The 16375-nt window shown below is 37.5% G+C and overlaps 1 protein-coding gene across 1 annotated transcript in view; it reads left to right on the top strand.

The window, feature by feature from the left end:
- Positions 1-8831, top strand: part of moto (minamoto) — a 47069-nt gene extending 38238 nt beyond the window's left edge. The window contains exons 8-9 of the mRNA XM_080213362.1: positions 4489-4669; positions 8590-8831. Of these exons, the coding sequence (XP_080069488.1) occupies positions 4489-4669; positions 8590-8831 (423 nt within the window). The remainder of the gene's footprint in view (positions 1-4488; positions 4670-8589) is intronic.
- Positions 8832-16375: the final 7544 nt, after the last annotated feature.

A 16375-nucleotide genomic window follows, 5' to 3' on the forward strand; every position in this document is an offset into this window, starting at 1 on the left:
TGAGGGAGAGGATGTCGGCCATGAAGCAATGGTAATGTCCAGATGAGGCTGACGAGCTTGGGATGTGCTCATTGACACTAGATTAATGGAGGGTGATGAGGAGATCCAGTGAGGACATCCCGTTATCTTCATATGCCTTCTGTGAGCACTGCTCTCCTGTCTGACTGATGTAATAAGGCTCCTCCATGGGGATGCACTGCATTTCAGGAAGCTGATGATAACTTGCAGTTGGGATAGTGCATAGATCCTCACAGAGCTTCTGTGAATGTCTGATTCCTGTTTGGCTGATGGCAGCTCGCTTGCTCTCAGTGACTAGGTCATATCATAGCAATGCTATGCATATATAGCATAGCAGGGAACTGAAAGTTTCACCCCTCCTGATCTTGCATCATCCTCTGTGAACTGTATTCTTGAGGTTTTGTGCCACCAGAGGCTGAGGCATATGGGATAGGAGAGCCATCTGCTGCTCCAAGGTTTAGACTATGACTGGAATGATTGACACCAGCCCTTTACAATTTGGTAGACATCCTCATTCCCTACAAAAAACATTGAGCTTGTGGTTCTTGCCATTATCTATATATTAATATTACAACAACTTCAGTTAAGGAGCACGTGGTTAAATGCCAAAATCCTAAAGTTACTAGTTGTGTTGTGTCCCTCTGCCATTAGCTTTGTCAAAAAGATATTTGGATGCCTTCCTCATAATTGCCTAGCGTTAAATGTCATGAAGTCGCTATATTTGGATAAAATTTTCCACAGGGTAGTTAAGTCTTGTCATTGCAAGCTTAAATTCCTCTTAATGATGTGTGGTTATTAAATACTGTCAGTCAGCTTTTGGGACTGAAATTAAATGATTGCAAACGTGAAGTCTCATTCTTTCAGGCATTTCAGGAGACTTTAAATTTTTTTCATCTCTATTTAGCCAATCCTTTCTTCCTCTGTTTCACTTTCTATAACTGATTTGAATTGAATTTGCCAATCTTTTCCTCTTTCTGTTTCACTTTCTATAACTGATTTGAATTGAATTTATCCATTCTTTATACATCCTTTTTTGTTCTTCCACTATTCATTTTTGACTATTGGATAGGAGACACATACAGCTTACTATACTGTGCTTTCAGATGCCCTGTTTCTCCCACCACGCCAATATCGAATTGCACTTCAAGCAATTTGCAATGCAATTTTAAAAAATTAAGTGTACACTATACACCAACAAATTTAACTAATGATAGACATCTTTACATGTTCATTACAACAGAAGCTGGGCCAGTGAGACTGGCATAAACAGAATCTGATATTTTTCACCTCAATTGTTAAAAGAAGTAGGTGACAAAATTGCTGGTCTTTCTAATGTCTCTTGATTTAGATGAAGAAGTAAATAGCCATTCGTCCAGATTTACAAGTGACACAAATGTCTGAATTTTTGTAAAGACGGAGAGGGTCTTGTGCTGGCCAAAATTACTTTGGAGACATACAGGAAGTCTTGTCCTTGAACCTAGCACACACAATTCTCTTTAACATGGCAGACAAATCCAATTTTCCTTTTTGGGATGTCTGAAACATTTTTTTGGTTTAAATCATTCAAGGGAAGGTCTAAAGTTGTCTGGGTGTTTTGGAGTGATGAGATACCCATTTGTAGAGATAGGTATTTTTAGATATATGCAGAGGAGATGAAATGCCCTTTAGAAGAGACCTAGTACCTTTTGACATTGTAAAATGTAGACATGAATCTGTGTAAAAAGTGGACAAACTCATTGAACTGTCAAGGCATTTAAATCTCTTGGCTTTTAAATGTTTTTTAAAAATTCTGAAATTTAAAATTGTCAGGGCTTGGTATTTCACTCAGACATAAGCCTAAGGGCAGGGCTATCATAATATAATTTGTGTTGCCTAACTGTTTTCACAGTGGATTGTTTGTCAGTTAACAGTTTGATTGACACTTCCAAGTCATCATAAATGTAGGGCTATGAAGACAAATGCTTGTTTTTACAAGGGATTAAGCATTTGAATGAAATGTTTGGTTTGTAAGGCATTTTATAGTTAAAGGAGTGCAAATTAAGTGAATGGTTTTGTCAAAAGTTTTTATGAAAATAAAGTCTGCAATAGACAAAATTTACAGAATATTATTTTAGTTCATCCCAGCATGGCTTCTGAGGTCTGCCCATGGTGGATACCAGGTGAGTTGGCGGGGAAGGTGTATGGGCCCAGGGTGGTGGGTGAATTGTGACTTGAATTGGCACTAAGTTGTCATAATGACTATAAAGGGGTGGTACAAATTAGCAGCAGGGGTTAGGTCATTCAACCCCTGAACTCTGCTGCGCCTCATGTTCCATTAATCCTTGATGACCTTTGATTCCCTTGAGTTAGAATCTATTTACATCTGCCTTAAAAATATTCACTGACCCTGCTTCCATTGCTCTTCAGGAAAGAGAGTTCCAAAGATTCATGACCATCTAACAGAGAAGAGTTATTTTCGTCTCCATCTTAAATGGGTATTTTTAAACTGCATCCCCTACTTCTAGTATCTCCCACAAAGTAAAGCATTGTTTCAGCATCCACCTTGTCAAATCACCTCAAGATCTTGTATATTTCTTTAGGAATATTCCTAAATTTTCTAAACTATAATAGATACAACCCAACCAGTCCAATCTTTCCTCATAAGATAACCCACCCCCCCAAACTCCAGGTATCAGTTGAGTGAACTTTCTCTAAACCACTTCTAATGCATATCTTTCCTTAAATAAGGAGATCAGAACTGTACACAATACTCTAGAGGTGAACTCAGCAATGTCCTGTGCAACCACATCAAAACACCCCAACTTTTATATTCCATTCCTCTCGCAATAAATGGCAACATTCCATATGTCTTCCTAATCATTTGCCATAATTGCACGCTAACTTTTAAAATCATAGAAAAATCATTGAATTCCTACAGTGCAGAAGGAGGCCATTCAACCCATCGAGCCTGCACCAATCACAATCCCACCCAGGCCCTATCCCTGAAACCTTTATATTAACACTGCTAGATCTCTGACACTAAGTGGCAATTGACCATGGCCAATCAACCTAACCCACACATTTTTGGAGTGTAGGAGGAAACTGGAGCACTCAGAGGAAACCCATGCAGACACAGGGAAAGCATGCAAAATCCACACGGACAGTGACCCGAGCCGGGAGTCGAATCCAGGTCCTTGGTGCTGTGAGGCAGCAGTACTAACCACTGTGCTGTCCAATGAATTTCCTAATTCATGTACTAGGACATCCATATCTCTTTATCTGAGAAATGCAATCTCTCGATTTAAATAACTTGCTTCTTTTTTGTTCTTTCTGCCAAAGTGAGCAAGTTCACATTTTCCCAAATTCTATTCCACCTTGGTTGGCGTAAGGCTTGGCAAGAGCCATGAAAGCAGATACGGGGGCCTAGGGGCTGTAAAATATCATAGGTGGAGGGGGAACATAGGTTGGCTTAGGGGGCTATAAAGTACCATGGTAGACATGTGACGGAATGAATGGGGGCTGGGTGCAGATGCAGTGGCAGAGTGTGAGCTGGAGGGCTGATCTTTGTTTCTCCTTATAAATCATTGACTTCTAATAAGGTTGCATAACAATAGAAAGACAGTGCACACTTTGAATAGTTTACACTGATATCCTCACCCCAGCACTCTTGTATAAAATCCAAAAAATATTCTCATTGTTGTGGAACAAATAGCCCAACTTTCAAACTACTTTTTAAATGTGGGTGAAAATGATGCAGTGTGCAATGCCAAAAGTCATCGCTACTGAATGGGAAGTTGCTAGTTGCCAGAAATTAATGATTACTATCACTTTCAAAGCCATAGTTAGAGCAGTTGGAACATCCGATGATCCCTTTCAATTTGTTTCCAGCATTCTGACACAAAGCCTTCTGGGCCACTTGAACCTGCAAAAACTGTTGCACTGATAACCTTGCATATCATACACAGAATCTCGATAGCCTCTCCTTGTACGTGCATTAACCTACATCTCACCTATTTCTCTATTTTGAATGTAGCAAAAAGACATGATAAAGAATCTTGCCCCTTGTGACTAATCTGTTATGAATAAATCAAACCTTATTTCAGTTGGGAACAAAGATTTGGTTGTCACCTTGGCATTGCTTCAAATACCCTTGCTTGGGATTAAGGGCTAATCATGTAGAGAATTTCCATAAACTAATTTCACACTGCTCATCTTTTCCATAAATCTCTACATTGAGAAATGAAGCCATCACATATTACACAAAAAATATTTACATATTAAATTTTACAAACTTTGATTAACTGGAAATCATCTTACACTATATGTTTTATTCTTGCAGGTGTGACAGGTAGAAATAGTAATATAAATACATGCATAAATATCTATTAACATACAGTTCTGCTTAAGTAGGAATTTGCAATACTGTATCAGTAAAGTAAAAGCACATTTTTTGCCACTTGATTAATAGGTGCATAAATCTTCTATTAATAGGTTGTGACATTGCTTGGAAAAATGGAACGCCTCCGCAGTTCTCCTCTTCATGCTAATATTTCTACAGCTCTTGATCGACATCTGGAAGCCATCCACATCACACAAGCTCGTAGGAAAGATGAAATAGTAAATGCAGCTAATCGACAAAGGCAGGGAGCACCACGATACCAGGACGACAGAGGTAACATCATAAATTTATTCAGTTTACATAACGTGAGCTTTTGGTGTTTTTCTGCTTATCGTACATGTGGATGAGGATAACAACTACAAAAACAACCTGCAGTGAACCTAAATTATTCACTGCATTAATTGTTTATGACTACAGTTTGTGTATGGAAGGTCTTGTTTGGAGAACCAGTATCAGCGTGGCAAAAATGTTTCTGAAAGTTTCAAGTACTGACCATTTAGCTTACATGTGATGGCTTGATTTGGTGTCAATACTGATAAGTGGAATCATTAGTTGATATTGCTTATCTTTGACTTATTTGCTTATTTTTCAAAAACAAAATCATGTTTATTCTTGCCATTGTGGGGTTTTTTTTGCTTTTTTGTAGACTTTAAGAAGCTAAACATTCTTTCAAAAATGTATAAATGGTGGACAAGATTTTGGCAGCAAATTAGAGAAAGATTGGGAAGCAGTGGGATATGTTAGTAGTATTGGGGGGAAGCCTGACGTGCTCATGCTGCTGGGGAATATTCCCAGAGGAATAGCATGGGAAGGCTATTCTTGAAGGCAGCAAGAATGCAAGCTAAAGAGGAAACTAAGCAAGAAGATAAACAGACAACTAATTGCATTTTACCAATATTTTCTATTTTTATATATTTTTTGTAAACTCATATTGACAGGATGTCGGTGTCACTGGCTAGGCCGGCATTTATTGCCCATCTCTAGTTGCCCTTCAGAAGCTAGTGGTGAGCTACCTTCTTGAACTGCAGTCCCTGAGGTGTAGGTATACCCACAGTGTTGTTAGGGAGGGAATTCCAGGATTTTGACCCAGCAGCAGTGAAGGGATGGTGATATATTTCCAAGTCAGGATGATGAGTGACTTGTCAGGGAACTTCCACATGGTGGTGTTCCCAAGTACCTGCTGCTGTTTTTCTTTTGGCTGGTAATAGTTGTGGATTTGGAAAGTGCTGTCGAAGACACATTGGTGTGTTCCTGCTGTGTATCTTATAGATTGCACACATAGCTGTGACTGTTCATTAGTGATGGGGGGATTGAATGAGTATAAAAAGGGTAGCAACAAGGGCTGCTTTGTCCTGGGTGATGTTGAGCTTCTTGAATGTTGCTGGAGCTGCGCCCATCCAGGCACTCTTTACTTATGCCTTGTAGATGATGAACAGGCATGGGGGAGTCAGGAAGTGAGTTACTTGCCATAGGAATCATAGCCTTTGACCTGCTCTGGTAGCCACAGTTTTTATATGGCTAGTCCATTTAAGTTTCAGGTTAATAGTAACCCTCAGGATGTTGATAGTGGGGATTCAATAGAGTCAGAGGTTTACAGCATGGAAACAGGCCCTTTGGCCCAACTTGTCCTTCCGCCCCTTTGTTTTTAACCACTAAGCTAGTCCCAGTTGCCCATGTTTGGTCCATATCCCTTTAGCCATCTTACCTATGTAACTGTCTAAACGCTTTTTTAAAAAAAATTGCACCCTCCTCTTCTACTGCCTCTGGCAGCTTGTTCCAGCCATTCACCCACCCTCTATGAAAAAATTGCACCTCTGGACCCTTTTGTACCTCTCCCCTCTCACCTTAAACCTATGCCAGCGATGGTAATGCCATTAAATGTCAAGGGGAGATGTTCTTGTTGGAGATGGTCATTGCTGGCACTTGTATGGTGTCAATGTTATTTGCCACTTGTCAGCCCACTTGTCCTGGTGTTGTTGCATTTGGATATGGACGCTTCAGTATTTGAGGTTTTGGGAATGATACTGAACATTATGCAGTGATCAGCAAATATCTTCACTTCTGACTTTATAAAAGGAAGGCCATTGATGAAGCAGCTGAAAATGGTTCGGCCCAGGACACTACCTTGAGGAATTCCTGAAGTTAATGTCCTGGAGCTGAAATGATTGACCCCCCCTCTCCCCCCTCTCCCCCCACACACAACCATCATAGCCATCTTCCTTTGTGCCTGGTATGACTCCAAACAGTACGCATTTACCCCTGATTCCATTGATTCCAGTTTTGCTAAGGCTCCTTGATGCCATACTCAAGTCAAATGCTGCTTTGATATCAAAGACAGTTACTATCACCTCACCTCACCTTTGGCTTTCAACTCTTTTGTATATGTTTGAACTAAGGTCAGAAGCTAAGTGACCAGAGACAAGTTGCAGTCAAGGACAAAGGAGCTTGAGAGCCTCAGCAGCGAAAGGTCAATTATGATTGTACTTGGCAGCATTATGAGAGATAACGTGGCTTTGTAGGGAAAGTGAAACTGCGTAGACAGCACAGGCAAGCCAAAGTCAGCCTCCATGCAGTTAGTTTGGTTGAGTGTCCTCCTTGATGGACACTTATTTTTACAGAGTAGAGTTGGAGGGTAGGGAAATAGAAGGCCCTGAGAACTGTGCAGCAATTTGCTGTGGGCCTCATTCACTCAGGCCTTGAGACCGTCAGATGAGATGAACATCAGAGAAGGAGAGAGATGCAGCCAGAGTTGGAAGGGCAGCAGTAGCCACAGTCTGAAAGGGGAAACAGATGAGGAGGATGCTGAGGGCATGCCACCAGCCACTTGACCATATAATACACTACCTACTGAAGAGGGTCTAAATCAGAGGCTTTACTTCCAGCAAATGTTGGAGCAACTGAACACTAAACCTTTTCTGCAAGGCTGTCAGAGAGCAGTGTGGCAGGATGGAGGGGAGCTGAGCCTGATGGGTAGTCATGTGCATCCTTTGCCTATAACATTGAAGGTCGCCATGGTACTGAATTTCTACAGCTCAGGATCATACCAGACATCTGGAGATATCTGTGGGATCTTCCAGACTGCATGTCCTCACTACATAAAGATGATGGCCAGCCAAGTTGTGAAGTTTCACACCCAACCAAGTTAGACTGAGTGGAGGGCTACAGGGTTCAAGGGCCTGACATTCATTATTAAAATTGGGCTGATTTGCCAGTAAGCGGCCATCTGCCCAATTTCAGTGCTACCTTGGGTTTTGTTCCATCCTGCTCCCACCTCCCTGGAGCAAAATTGCAGTGGGCATTTATGGAAAACTGGTCTGCTAGTTTGGGAAGTTTCCTGCTCAACCTTCCCATTTCCTCCAAAACATCCAGCCCTATAGTTCAAAGTGTAAGCCAAGAAATTTAACAAGCACTGAGATTTCTATGCAATAGGTGTTTGTAATGAACGTTTGTTTGTAATGAACATTTTTGATGTAGTAAAACATTGCAAAGCACTCACCAAAATGTCAATTTCACAACATTTATCAAGTTTGGCCAAAGGAGTAGATTTTAAGGAACATCTTAAAGATGAAAGAGAGACAAAGAGATGCACAGTGATTAGATACCTATCTTTGCACAAGATAATTTCAAGATCTTATTGATTAATCATGTAATTTTTGCTTGCATGGTGGAAAGTGCTCAACTTCTGCTTGGCCTCTGCATACATTAGTCCGTTCCCCTTTACACTGTCCTCAGCCACCAAAGCCATACAGGGTCTTACCCTGGCGCTTTAGCGAATACATCACATCCATGGCAGTTACCGTTTTGCCCTTGGCGTGTTCAGTGTAGGTCACCAAGTCCCTGATCACATTCTCCAAAAACACCTTCAACACCCCGTGGACCTCCTCGTAGATCAAGCCGGAGATACGCTTTTCGGCTCCACGGCGAGTCAGACGCCTGATGGCAGGCTTGGTAATGCCTTGAATATTGTCGCAGCGCACTTTGCGGTGCCACTTGGCTCCACCTTTACCAAGCCCTTTACCACCTTTCCCTCTACCCGGCGTGATCAACATTAAACAATCATCAAACATGGAGAAGTCTCAGCTACATAGTTTATTGTAGCACTTACCAATTTAGTCCACTACTGTGTACTAAATTGTTTGATTGCTGAGATCGACGCACCAACAAATCTTTACTTTTGTATCTTTTATGTACAGATGTTCTTGCCTTGGCTATTGCAGTCAAAGAAATGGCAATAGCTACACGGAAAGCCCGGACAGCCTTGTGGTGTGCACTCCAAATGACATTACCTAAAACACCAAATGCCAATCCAGATGACCAAGTCGAAGTAGAAAGGGAACTGCAGGATCTAGTAACTACTGGAGATAAAAACTATCAAAACAGAAGCAACTACTATGGTGGGGAAAAGAATGAAGTGGTGAAACCTCGTGTTGATTAGAAAACAGAGGGAAAAATTGACCGAAAAGCCTTAAAATAAATGATTCTATTATTATCTTTTGAGCTACTAACATGTGAATTGTTAAATTGCAGCAATCACTAATTCAAATTAACTAAAAAGAAAACATTCAGGGGAAAAAGGCTAAAATGCAGAGTCTGTCCTGAAAATTAATTATAACCAATGCAGCTTATGGTCAAGCATGCATTGGAATACATCTCTGTATATTGAGACAAGTGATATAAAGCTTATTTAAAAATCTCACTACCATAATTTAACAAGATAATTTTACCCTATGTTTTGGTGAACTGTTCTTGTCAAATCTTTCCAATCAGAGTGACTAAAGCTTTTTAGTCAGGAAATTTTAATGTAACGTTTGTTTTAGTTTCTGTAAGATGTTTGTTATTTATTATATACAAAGTTTATGAAAGTGGTCATGGCTTTCTTCGACATGATCAAAAAGATAACCTCTATTTGGTGAAAGTGAGCAATAATTGCACCAAAGTGCAGGCTTTGAGAGCTTACAATCAGTCTAAATCAAAAAAATTAATGCCACTACAGTAAGTGGAGGTTAATTAAATACTGTATACTGCAATTATCCTGTTAATGTAAAAGTTTATCATAGTTTAGATTTAATGGTTCTGTTTTTATTTATATCGCCCTAATCTGGTTAGACCCTCTATTTAAATAATTGGAGTTTCAGATAATGTGCAAAGATCATAGACTTTGTATCATATAATTCAGAGACCTGGAAATATTAATCTCATATTAAAGATAATTCAATGGCAAACACCATTCATTATTAGTGCAGTCTTTTCATATTTATGCAGAGAATGAGAGAGATACCCAGGAGTGATTGGAAGGCAATAATTTCATTTTGCGTTTAGGCGATGTCAGATTGCAAACAAGATTTATAAATCTGATACTGGGGATGGAATTACGGCCTGAGTATACACTCTGTTAGTATTCTTATTTATTCTTTTAATTTCTTGAAATACTTCAATTAGAGTTGAGATTTTCTTTGCCAACGATGAGTGTTACATTGATGCATATTATCTAAGCACTAATAATCAACAATTGTGACATGAGGTGCACAATGACAAGTACAAGGCAGTCGTAATATTAGGAGTTTTTATTGCCTAGACTTAGTAGCATGTGTATTCCCGCGCTCTTCCCCCTTTCCCTCCCCAAGTTACCTTTGCCTGCTGAAGCTTCTGGCTTTTACTCTATTATACGCAGCAGCTTTACACTAACTTACAAACATACATCCTTCATATGTAAATCTTGGTGTAGTGTTTTGGCAGATCAGTTTGTCATGAGGGCCACCACAATAAAGTCTGATTTTATTCCCATCTAATATCCATAAACAAACTTTCCAGAACAGGTCAATGAATAGCAGGAACTTTCACTAGCCTAAGGGATATTGGGGTACCAAAAGTGCTGCCAAGGCTAGATTAGCTAATTCAGCATAGACCAGGGACAAATAAACTCTAGGACTTTCTGGTCTGTATTAGCTTAATGCTTTCTGGAAAATGGCTTCAGCCATTGGGCCCTTGGGGGTGCTATGAGTGGTTAATATTTCATATATCACTGTTTGTTGATGCATGTTTTATTTATACAACAAGTTAAAAATCATTTCAAATAGTTTCAATTATTTTAGTTTGCTTGTGCCAGTTTAGTGGGAGGATACATGATGGCATTATTTGATGAAATTGAAACCCACAATTAATTGTGTTGGTATATGCTATAATAGAATAACAGATTCTGTACTAAACAAACACCTACACAACATAATTATAGAAATTAACCAATAGCATTTCAATAATGCTAATCACAAAAAGATAACTTTCAGTAACGACATAAAAATTCAAAGGAAAGGAAATAGGAATGCAAAAAACAAAATGCAATGGTACAAAACCTTGTAAAATGAAGCATGCAAGGTCTTACAAATAGTCTGTACCTTTCCAAACTCAAAACAATATGTTTGTTACAAGGATTGCTGCTTCATTAACAAAAGCCTGAAAAGTACTATTTAATATGGAAATGACATTATACTATTAAGGATATTTGTAGCACATGTTGTACCAACTGAAGTATGTGTTTTATTTTGCTACAGAAATAATGCATTATTCAACAGTCTAGATGTAATAATTTTGTGGATTTTTTTGTCTTTGAAATGTTAACATCCACCAAGTTTGAAGTACATTACACGAACAGTTATTTTTAAATTAATGCTAAGACGCCAGATTTAGTAAGAGTATTAATTTACCTTGTTGCAGATATTTTGTTGAATGTATTTATCTGAGGCAGCTTGTTTATAATGTATACAATCTATAAATGTTGGTGGCTTATTTTCCATATTGAGCAGATCTCTGGTGCTGTTCAAAGGTTTTGTATTGAAACAGTGAGCTGTTCTACATTTCTAATTTGAAATCTAGAGGATATGAGTCTGATAAATGTGCCCATGCTTTGATGTTGTGTCAGCAGCAGATACAACAGTAGATGTTTAGCAACTTTAGCAGAACACTCAATTCTTGTAACCAAAGTAATTTGCTTCTAATTTGACAGTATTGTACTTGATTTACTGCTGTATTATTTGGCATCCCAAATTGTCATTCATTCTCAAATTCAATGATTGAAAATGTTTATAAATATCTTAAAATCATTAAATACATTAAATGATTTTGAGACAATCTGAAATTACTATCAAGATGTCAGCAATTCATTCAATTTCTATTTTGAGATACCTCAAACGTTTAATTGGCTATATCCAGTGTGATTGTCATTTAGAAATACAGTATGTTGTGATTTACAGAAGATGGCATGAAATTAATAATTTCTTCCAATTTCTCAAAGAATTTAATAAACTTCAAGAAATGATATCTATCTTTAAAGTTAAAACAATTTCTCTTGAAATCAATTTTAAATATATTGTTTATTAGTGCATCTTGAGGTTATCCAGAAGGCATTAAATGCAGTCTTCAATTATATTTAAGCTAGGTCAAGATATGTCAAAAATAAATGTGATATATCAGATATCGTTAAATGATAATTTGTGTTTAACAATTACCTTCAGGAACTAGAATTCGTTGACCTTTGAGTGTATAAATTGAATGCTAGTTTAGATTAATGAATGAAAGGAACATATCTTTGTCATATGCTTGATAAATTGATCAGGAATACAGTATGAGAAACCTCCTAGATGTTAAAATGTTTTATGTGATCAATGAAATACTCAGTAATGTAATACACAACTGCTGAAATTGTTACCTCATGAGGAGTCAACAGAAGGTTGTGCAATTTAAAAAAGTGTAGTAACTACTTGAAACAATGTCATTTATAAATGAGAAGAGTTAATCCAAGTTCCAAATTAATATTTAAGAAGTTGACTTTGTATCAAAGAAAATGTGAAATTTTTGATTTTCCTAAGTTAAAAGTTGATATATTTTAATGAACTGTATAAGTTACTGGAAATGTGACATTAAATAAATTAAATATTGATCTAATTTCTTTTTATTAATCATTTTAAAAATGTAAAATAATAGAATATTTAACTTGGATAAAATTAATTCTATCATCACAATCATAGTAGAGAAAAAAATTAGTTGGTATTTAAAATGTGAAGATGGGAAATTTGTAATTGGCAAAATGAAAGACTCCAGTTAAAGAAAATTAAGCGCAGTTTTAGCATAGAAGTAATATTGAGATTAAAAGAATCAAACACAATTAATTTGATGATTGGTCTAATTTCAACATATATTTGAAAATCATTTCTAACACATTTGGGGGAAATATCTAATGAGACTTCTAAAGCATCCAAAAGCATTTTGAGAAGATTTTTTTTAATACCAATGTTCAGAGCAGACCTGGCAAACCCAAATCCATTCGTTGCTTGCTACAAAAACCAAATTCCACATCCAGTTCATGGTCCCCAAAAGAGAGACAAACAAAATGCAAGGTACCCCATTTTGGGCTTATTCCAATGCTTTATCTTGGCCAAAAAGCATTTTGAGGAGAATATACCTTAACTAACAAACCTCCATCTGAGAAGCAATCCCACCACCAACTTTGAAATCTGTCACTTTTCTATTGACAACTTTTACATATTATGTCCAATAATTTCAATGGTTACGGTATTAGGCTTTTATTACTCAAGATTTCCTCTCAAAGCCAAATTTGCAGGTGTTTTATAGATTTATCTATTTTAGTCAGAATTTTCAGCATTATATTCAGGGTAAAAGGTGTTTACAGTTCTGAGGTTTTTTTTTATAGCATGTTAGTATCTTTTTAATTTAAAAGTTAGATAGCATCTGTGCAACAGCTCATGGGCTGTTTGTTTGCAGTCTGGTTCAAGCCCTTTTGCTGATTTCATACCATGTGTCAAAACCAGCCTTCAGTGCATCATCCTTCAATTGTACAATTCTCGACAAAAGATTAAGGAAATAATATTATTTATTTAATTAAGTAAGGTATGCAAGCGATTCCAGATACTGGACACGTGATGTAAACCTGAAATACCTAAACATTTTCAATCTTTACCAATCATAATTAGTAAAGTTCTTTCTTAGGCACAGTATTCATGAATTGATCCCAGCTGTTGCTCATAACAAATTCACTTCAATGGTTGACACAATTATCAGAATTAACTTAATTCATATTTGTAGGACTGCCCAACATTTTCCCTTAGACCTTCAAAAGCATTTGTGTAAACTCGCTCAAATACCAGATTTTGAAATTACTGAGATAAAATTGGAAAGTTTCAAAAAGCACTAAGTCATTTAAGATCCTGAAAAAAAACTCCACAGGTAACCACTGCCGCCTTCAGCAGACAGATGGTGTCAGGCACATAATGCAGGTAAAGACATGTCATTTTTACTCCTGTAACTCATTAGCTACTTATTCAAAGTCACAGGTTGCCTATTTACCTTAATTGCGCTGTAGAAGTCAATCTTTGAAACCTCAAAAAATTCTTAAAGGTGGCTCACATGCAAAGTATAAAATGTGAATTGCCAGTATTGATGTAGGTAGTCACCATTTTGAAATAGAAAAATACACCAGTTATTCAAAGTAAATTAACATAATGTATTTTATTGAATTAAGTCATTCTTCAAGAGTATCTTTAGTTCAATGAAAACATTTTTCAGAAATGCCATTCATTGTGAAAGGGTAAATCATATTCATTTTGAGTCACTTTGACATCATCGTGATTGTTATGGGTCGGGTCAAAAGCTGAAGTGTTCTGTGGAGTCCGCCTGGATCACAAATTTTGCATCTTGAATTTGGCTAGGATAAGCATTATATGTTTTACTTCAGGTATGATTCAAATACCATGAGGGAGCTTTTATCAAAAAGTTTATTTAAGAATATAGTTAACACGTATGGAAAGAAAATTGGCAATAACTTCTAACAATTAAAACAAAAGCAAAACAATCACAATAGCATATAACCCTTAATGAATATATATAAAAGCTACCCTAATCTAACCAACCCTTTAAACAGGTTCAACACAGCAAAGATTAATGTTCACATGATACTAGACACTGAGTCCTTTGGTTGAAGTTTGCAATCCTCTGAATTCACTCAGAACAAGTTGAAGATAAAAAAACTCTGAACCACAGGGAGAGACTCTCTGGTTGAGCTATCAAGTGTAGAGTCTTCACTGCAAAAAGGTAACTTTTTCAGATAACCAGTAAATTTCCAAAACAACAGGGAGAGCGAAAACACTTCTTTTTAGCCTGCTGTCCTTTTTAAAACTAAAACTGCAGTTAGCAAAAACAGAAAATGAAACCTTGAATTTCCTAGGAAGCAAAAAACCTGACTAGAGCCCATGATCTTCCTCCTAGCAATAAAACATAGGACCATAAAACAAACCCCACAGTAAACAAATACAACCCCCATTTAAACCACTTAAGGAACAATAAAAGGACTTATTGTGGTCAGCCTGCCAACAATGAGAAAAACAAACTGAGGTGGTGGGCTGAGAAACACTGAAGCTGAGAGAGCTGCAGAGATCATGATAAAAACAAAATCTCTTAAGAGGTACACTAACATCACACAGTGGACTCACTCTGGATCAAATCTGACACTTGGTTTCAGAATCATCCCTCCACAACAAATATCATCTTCAATCAATTTCCATTCCACTAAATTGGATAATCTTATGACAGTTTGTGCATTAAATAATCACATGATTTAACAACAAAACCGCAACAAATCATCAAGCAGGGTAGCACATATTTTCCCACTCTTCATGAAGGTTTTTTTCTCCATCAAACATCTACTTGTTCTATTCAGTACAAACATGATTCTAAATAGTTTCATAAAATCTCTACAATGCAAACAGAGGTCATTTGGCCCATCAAACCCAAACTAGCAACAATCCCACCCAGACTCCATAACCCCAAATATTTACCCTACAAGTCCTCCTGACGCTAAAGGGCAATTTAGCATAGCCAATCAATCTAACCTGCACACCTTTGGAGTGTGGGAGGAACCAGAGCATTCAGAAGAAATCCACACAGATGTAGAATGTGGAAACTCCACACAATCACCAAGGCCAAATTGAACCCAGATGCCTGGCGTTATGAGGCAGCAGTGCTAACCACTGCCACCATGCCACCCCATCTGTTGAAGCACATATTTAAAAAAATGAATTATGATCATTTGGTCACTGGTATAACTAGATTTTGAGTGTTATTTCTTTGGACACCTCATGATCTATTTGATCATATGGGATCAGAACATGACCTATGTAAATAAGCTGAATTTTTTGCATTGGTAATTGGGACATGAATTCCATGCAATTGATTTACAACTTCTCACCCTCAGCCATCCAACTATTGTTATGCACATAATTCCCTGCAGGGAACTTGCTTTTTGACATGGTTTTACATTTAAAAATTGCCATAGGCTTTAATTTCATCCCATCAGCCACACAAGCTAGTATGACTGTGAATCTTCTTGTGTCCTGCAGTTTTCACTAGAACTGCTTATGAACCATTCCACTCCAGATTGGCTGCTGGACATATTGAAATTGTTGAGCATTTATAGGGTACTCATGGTTTTGCTATTATCTGATGAATAGTTTGAAATTGGAAATTCTGGAAGAGATCTTTTGGTAGTTGGGAGTGATTTAGATCTTCTGTCACACTAGTAATTTTCATTCCACAATGCAGCTACACCAACTAATTTGTTCAGATTTGGCCCACGTAAGTGCATATATATACACATTGATTTCAAGACCTGTTCCAATCTATGCTTCTTAAATTTAGATCAGTGGTTGGTCCCTGTTCCAAGGAACATTTGATTTGTCTTCTTCAGGGCAAATTCCTCCTAATCTCAAATCAGTTTATTTTTAAAAATGAACTCTGAATTCCCTTACTGCAAATGTCACAATTTGTAGCTTGAAGCCAGCTACATACCCGATTTTTTTTTTGCACGAGGACTCATTTCTGTTTGTCGCTCACCATACGTCACCTTTGTGCGGGCTTCAGGCTTGTCTTAAACTTCTTCAGGCTTGTCTTAAACTTCTGTGCATTTTGACAACG

This window comes from Carcharhinus amblyrhynchos, chromosome 27 (assembly GCF_965287045.1).
Source record: "Carcharhinus amblyrhynchos chromosome 27, sCarAmb.v2.hapA, whole genome shotgun sequence".
In the NCBI taxonomy this organism is placed as follows: Eukaryota; Metazoa; Chordata; class Chondrichthyes; order Carcharhiniformes; family Carcharhinidae; genus Carcharhinus; species Carcharhinus amblyrhynchos.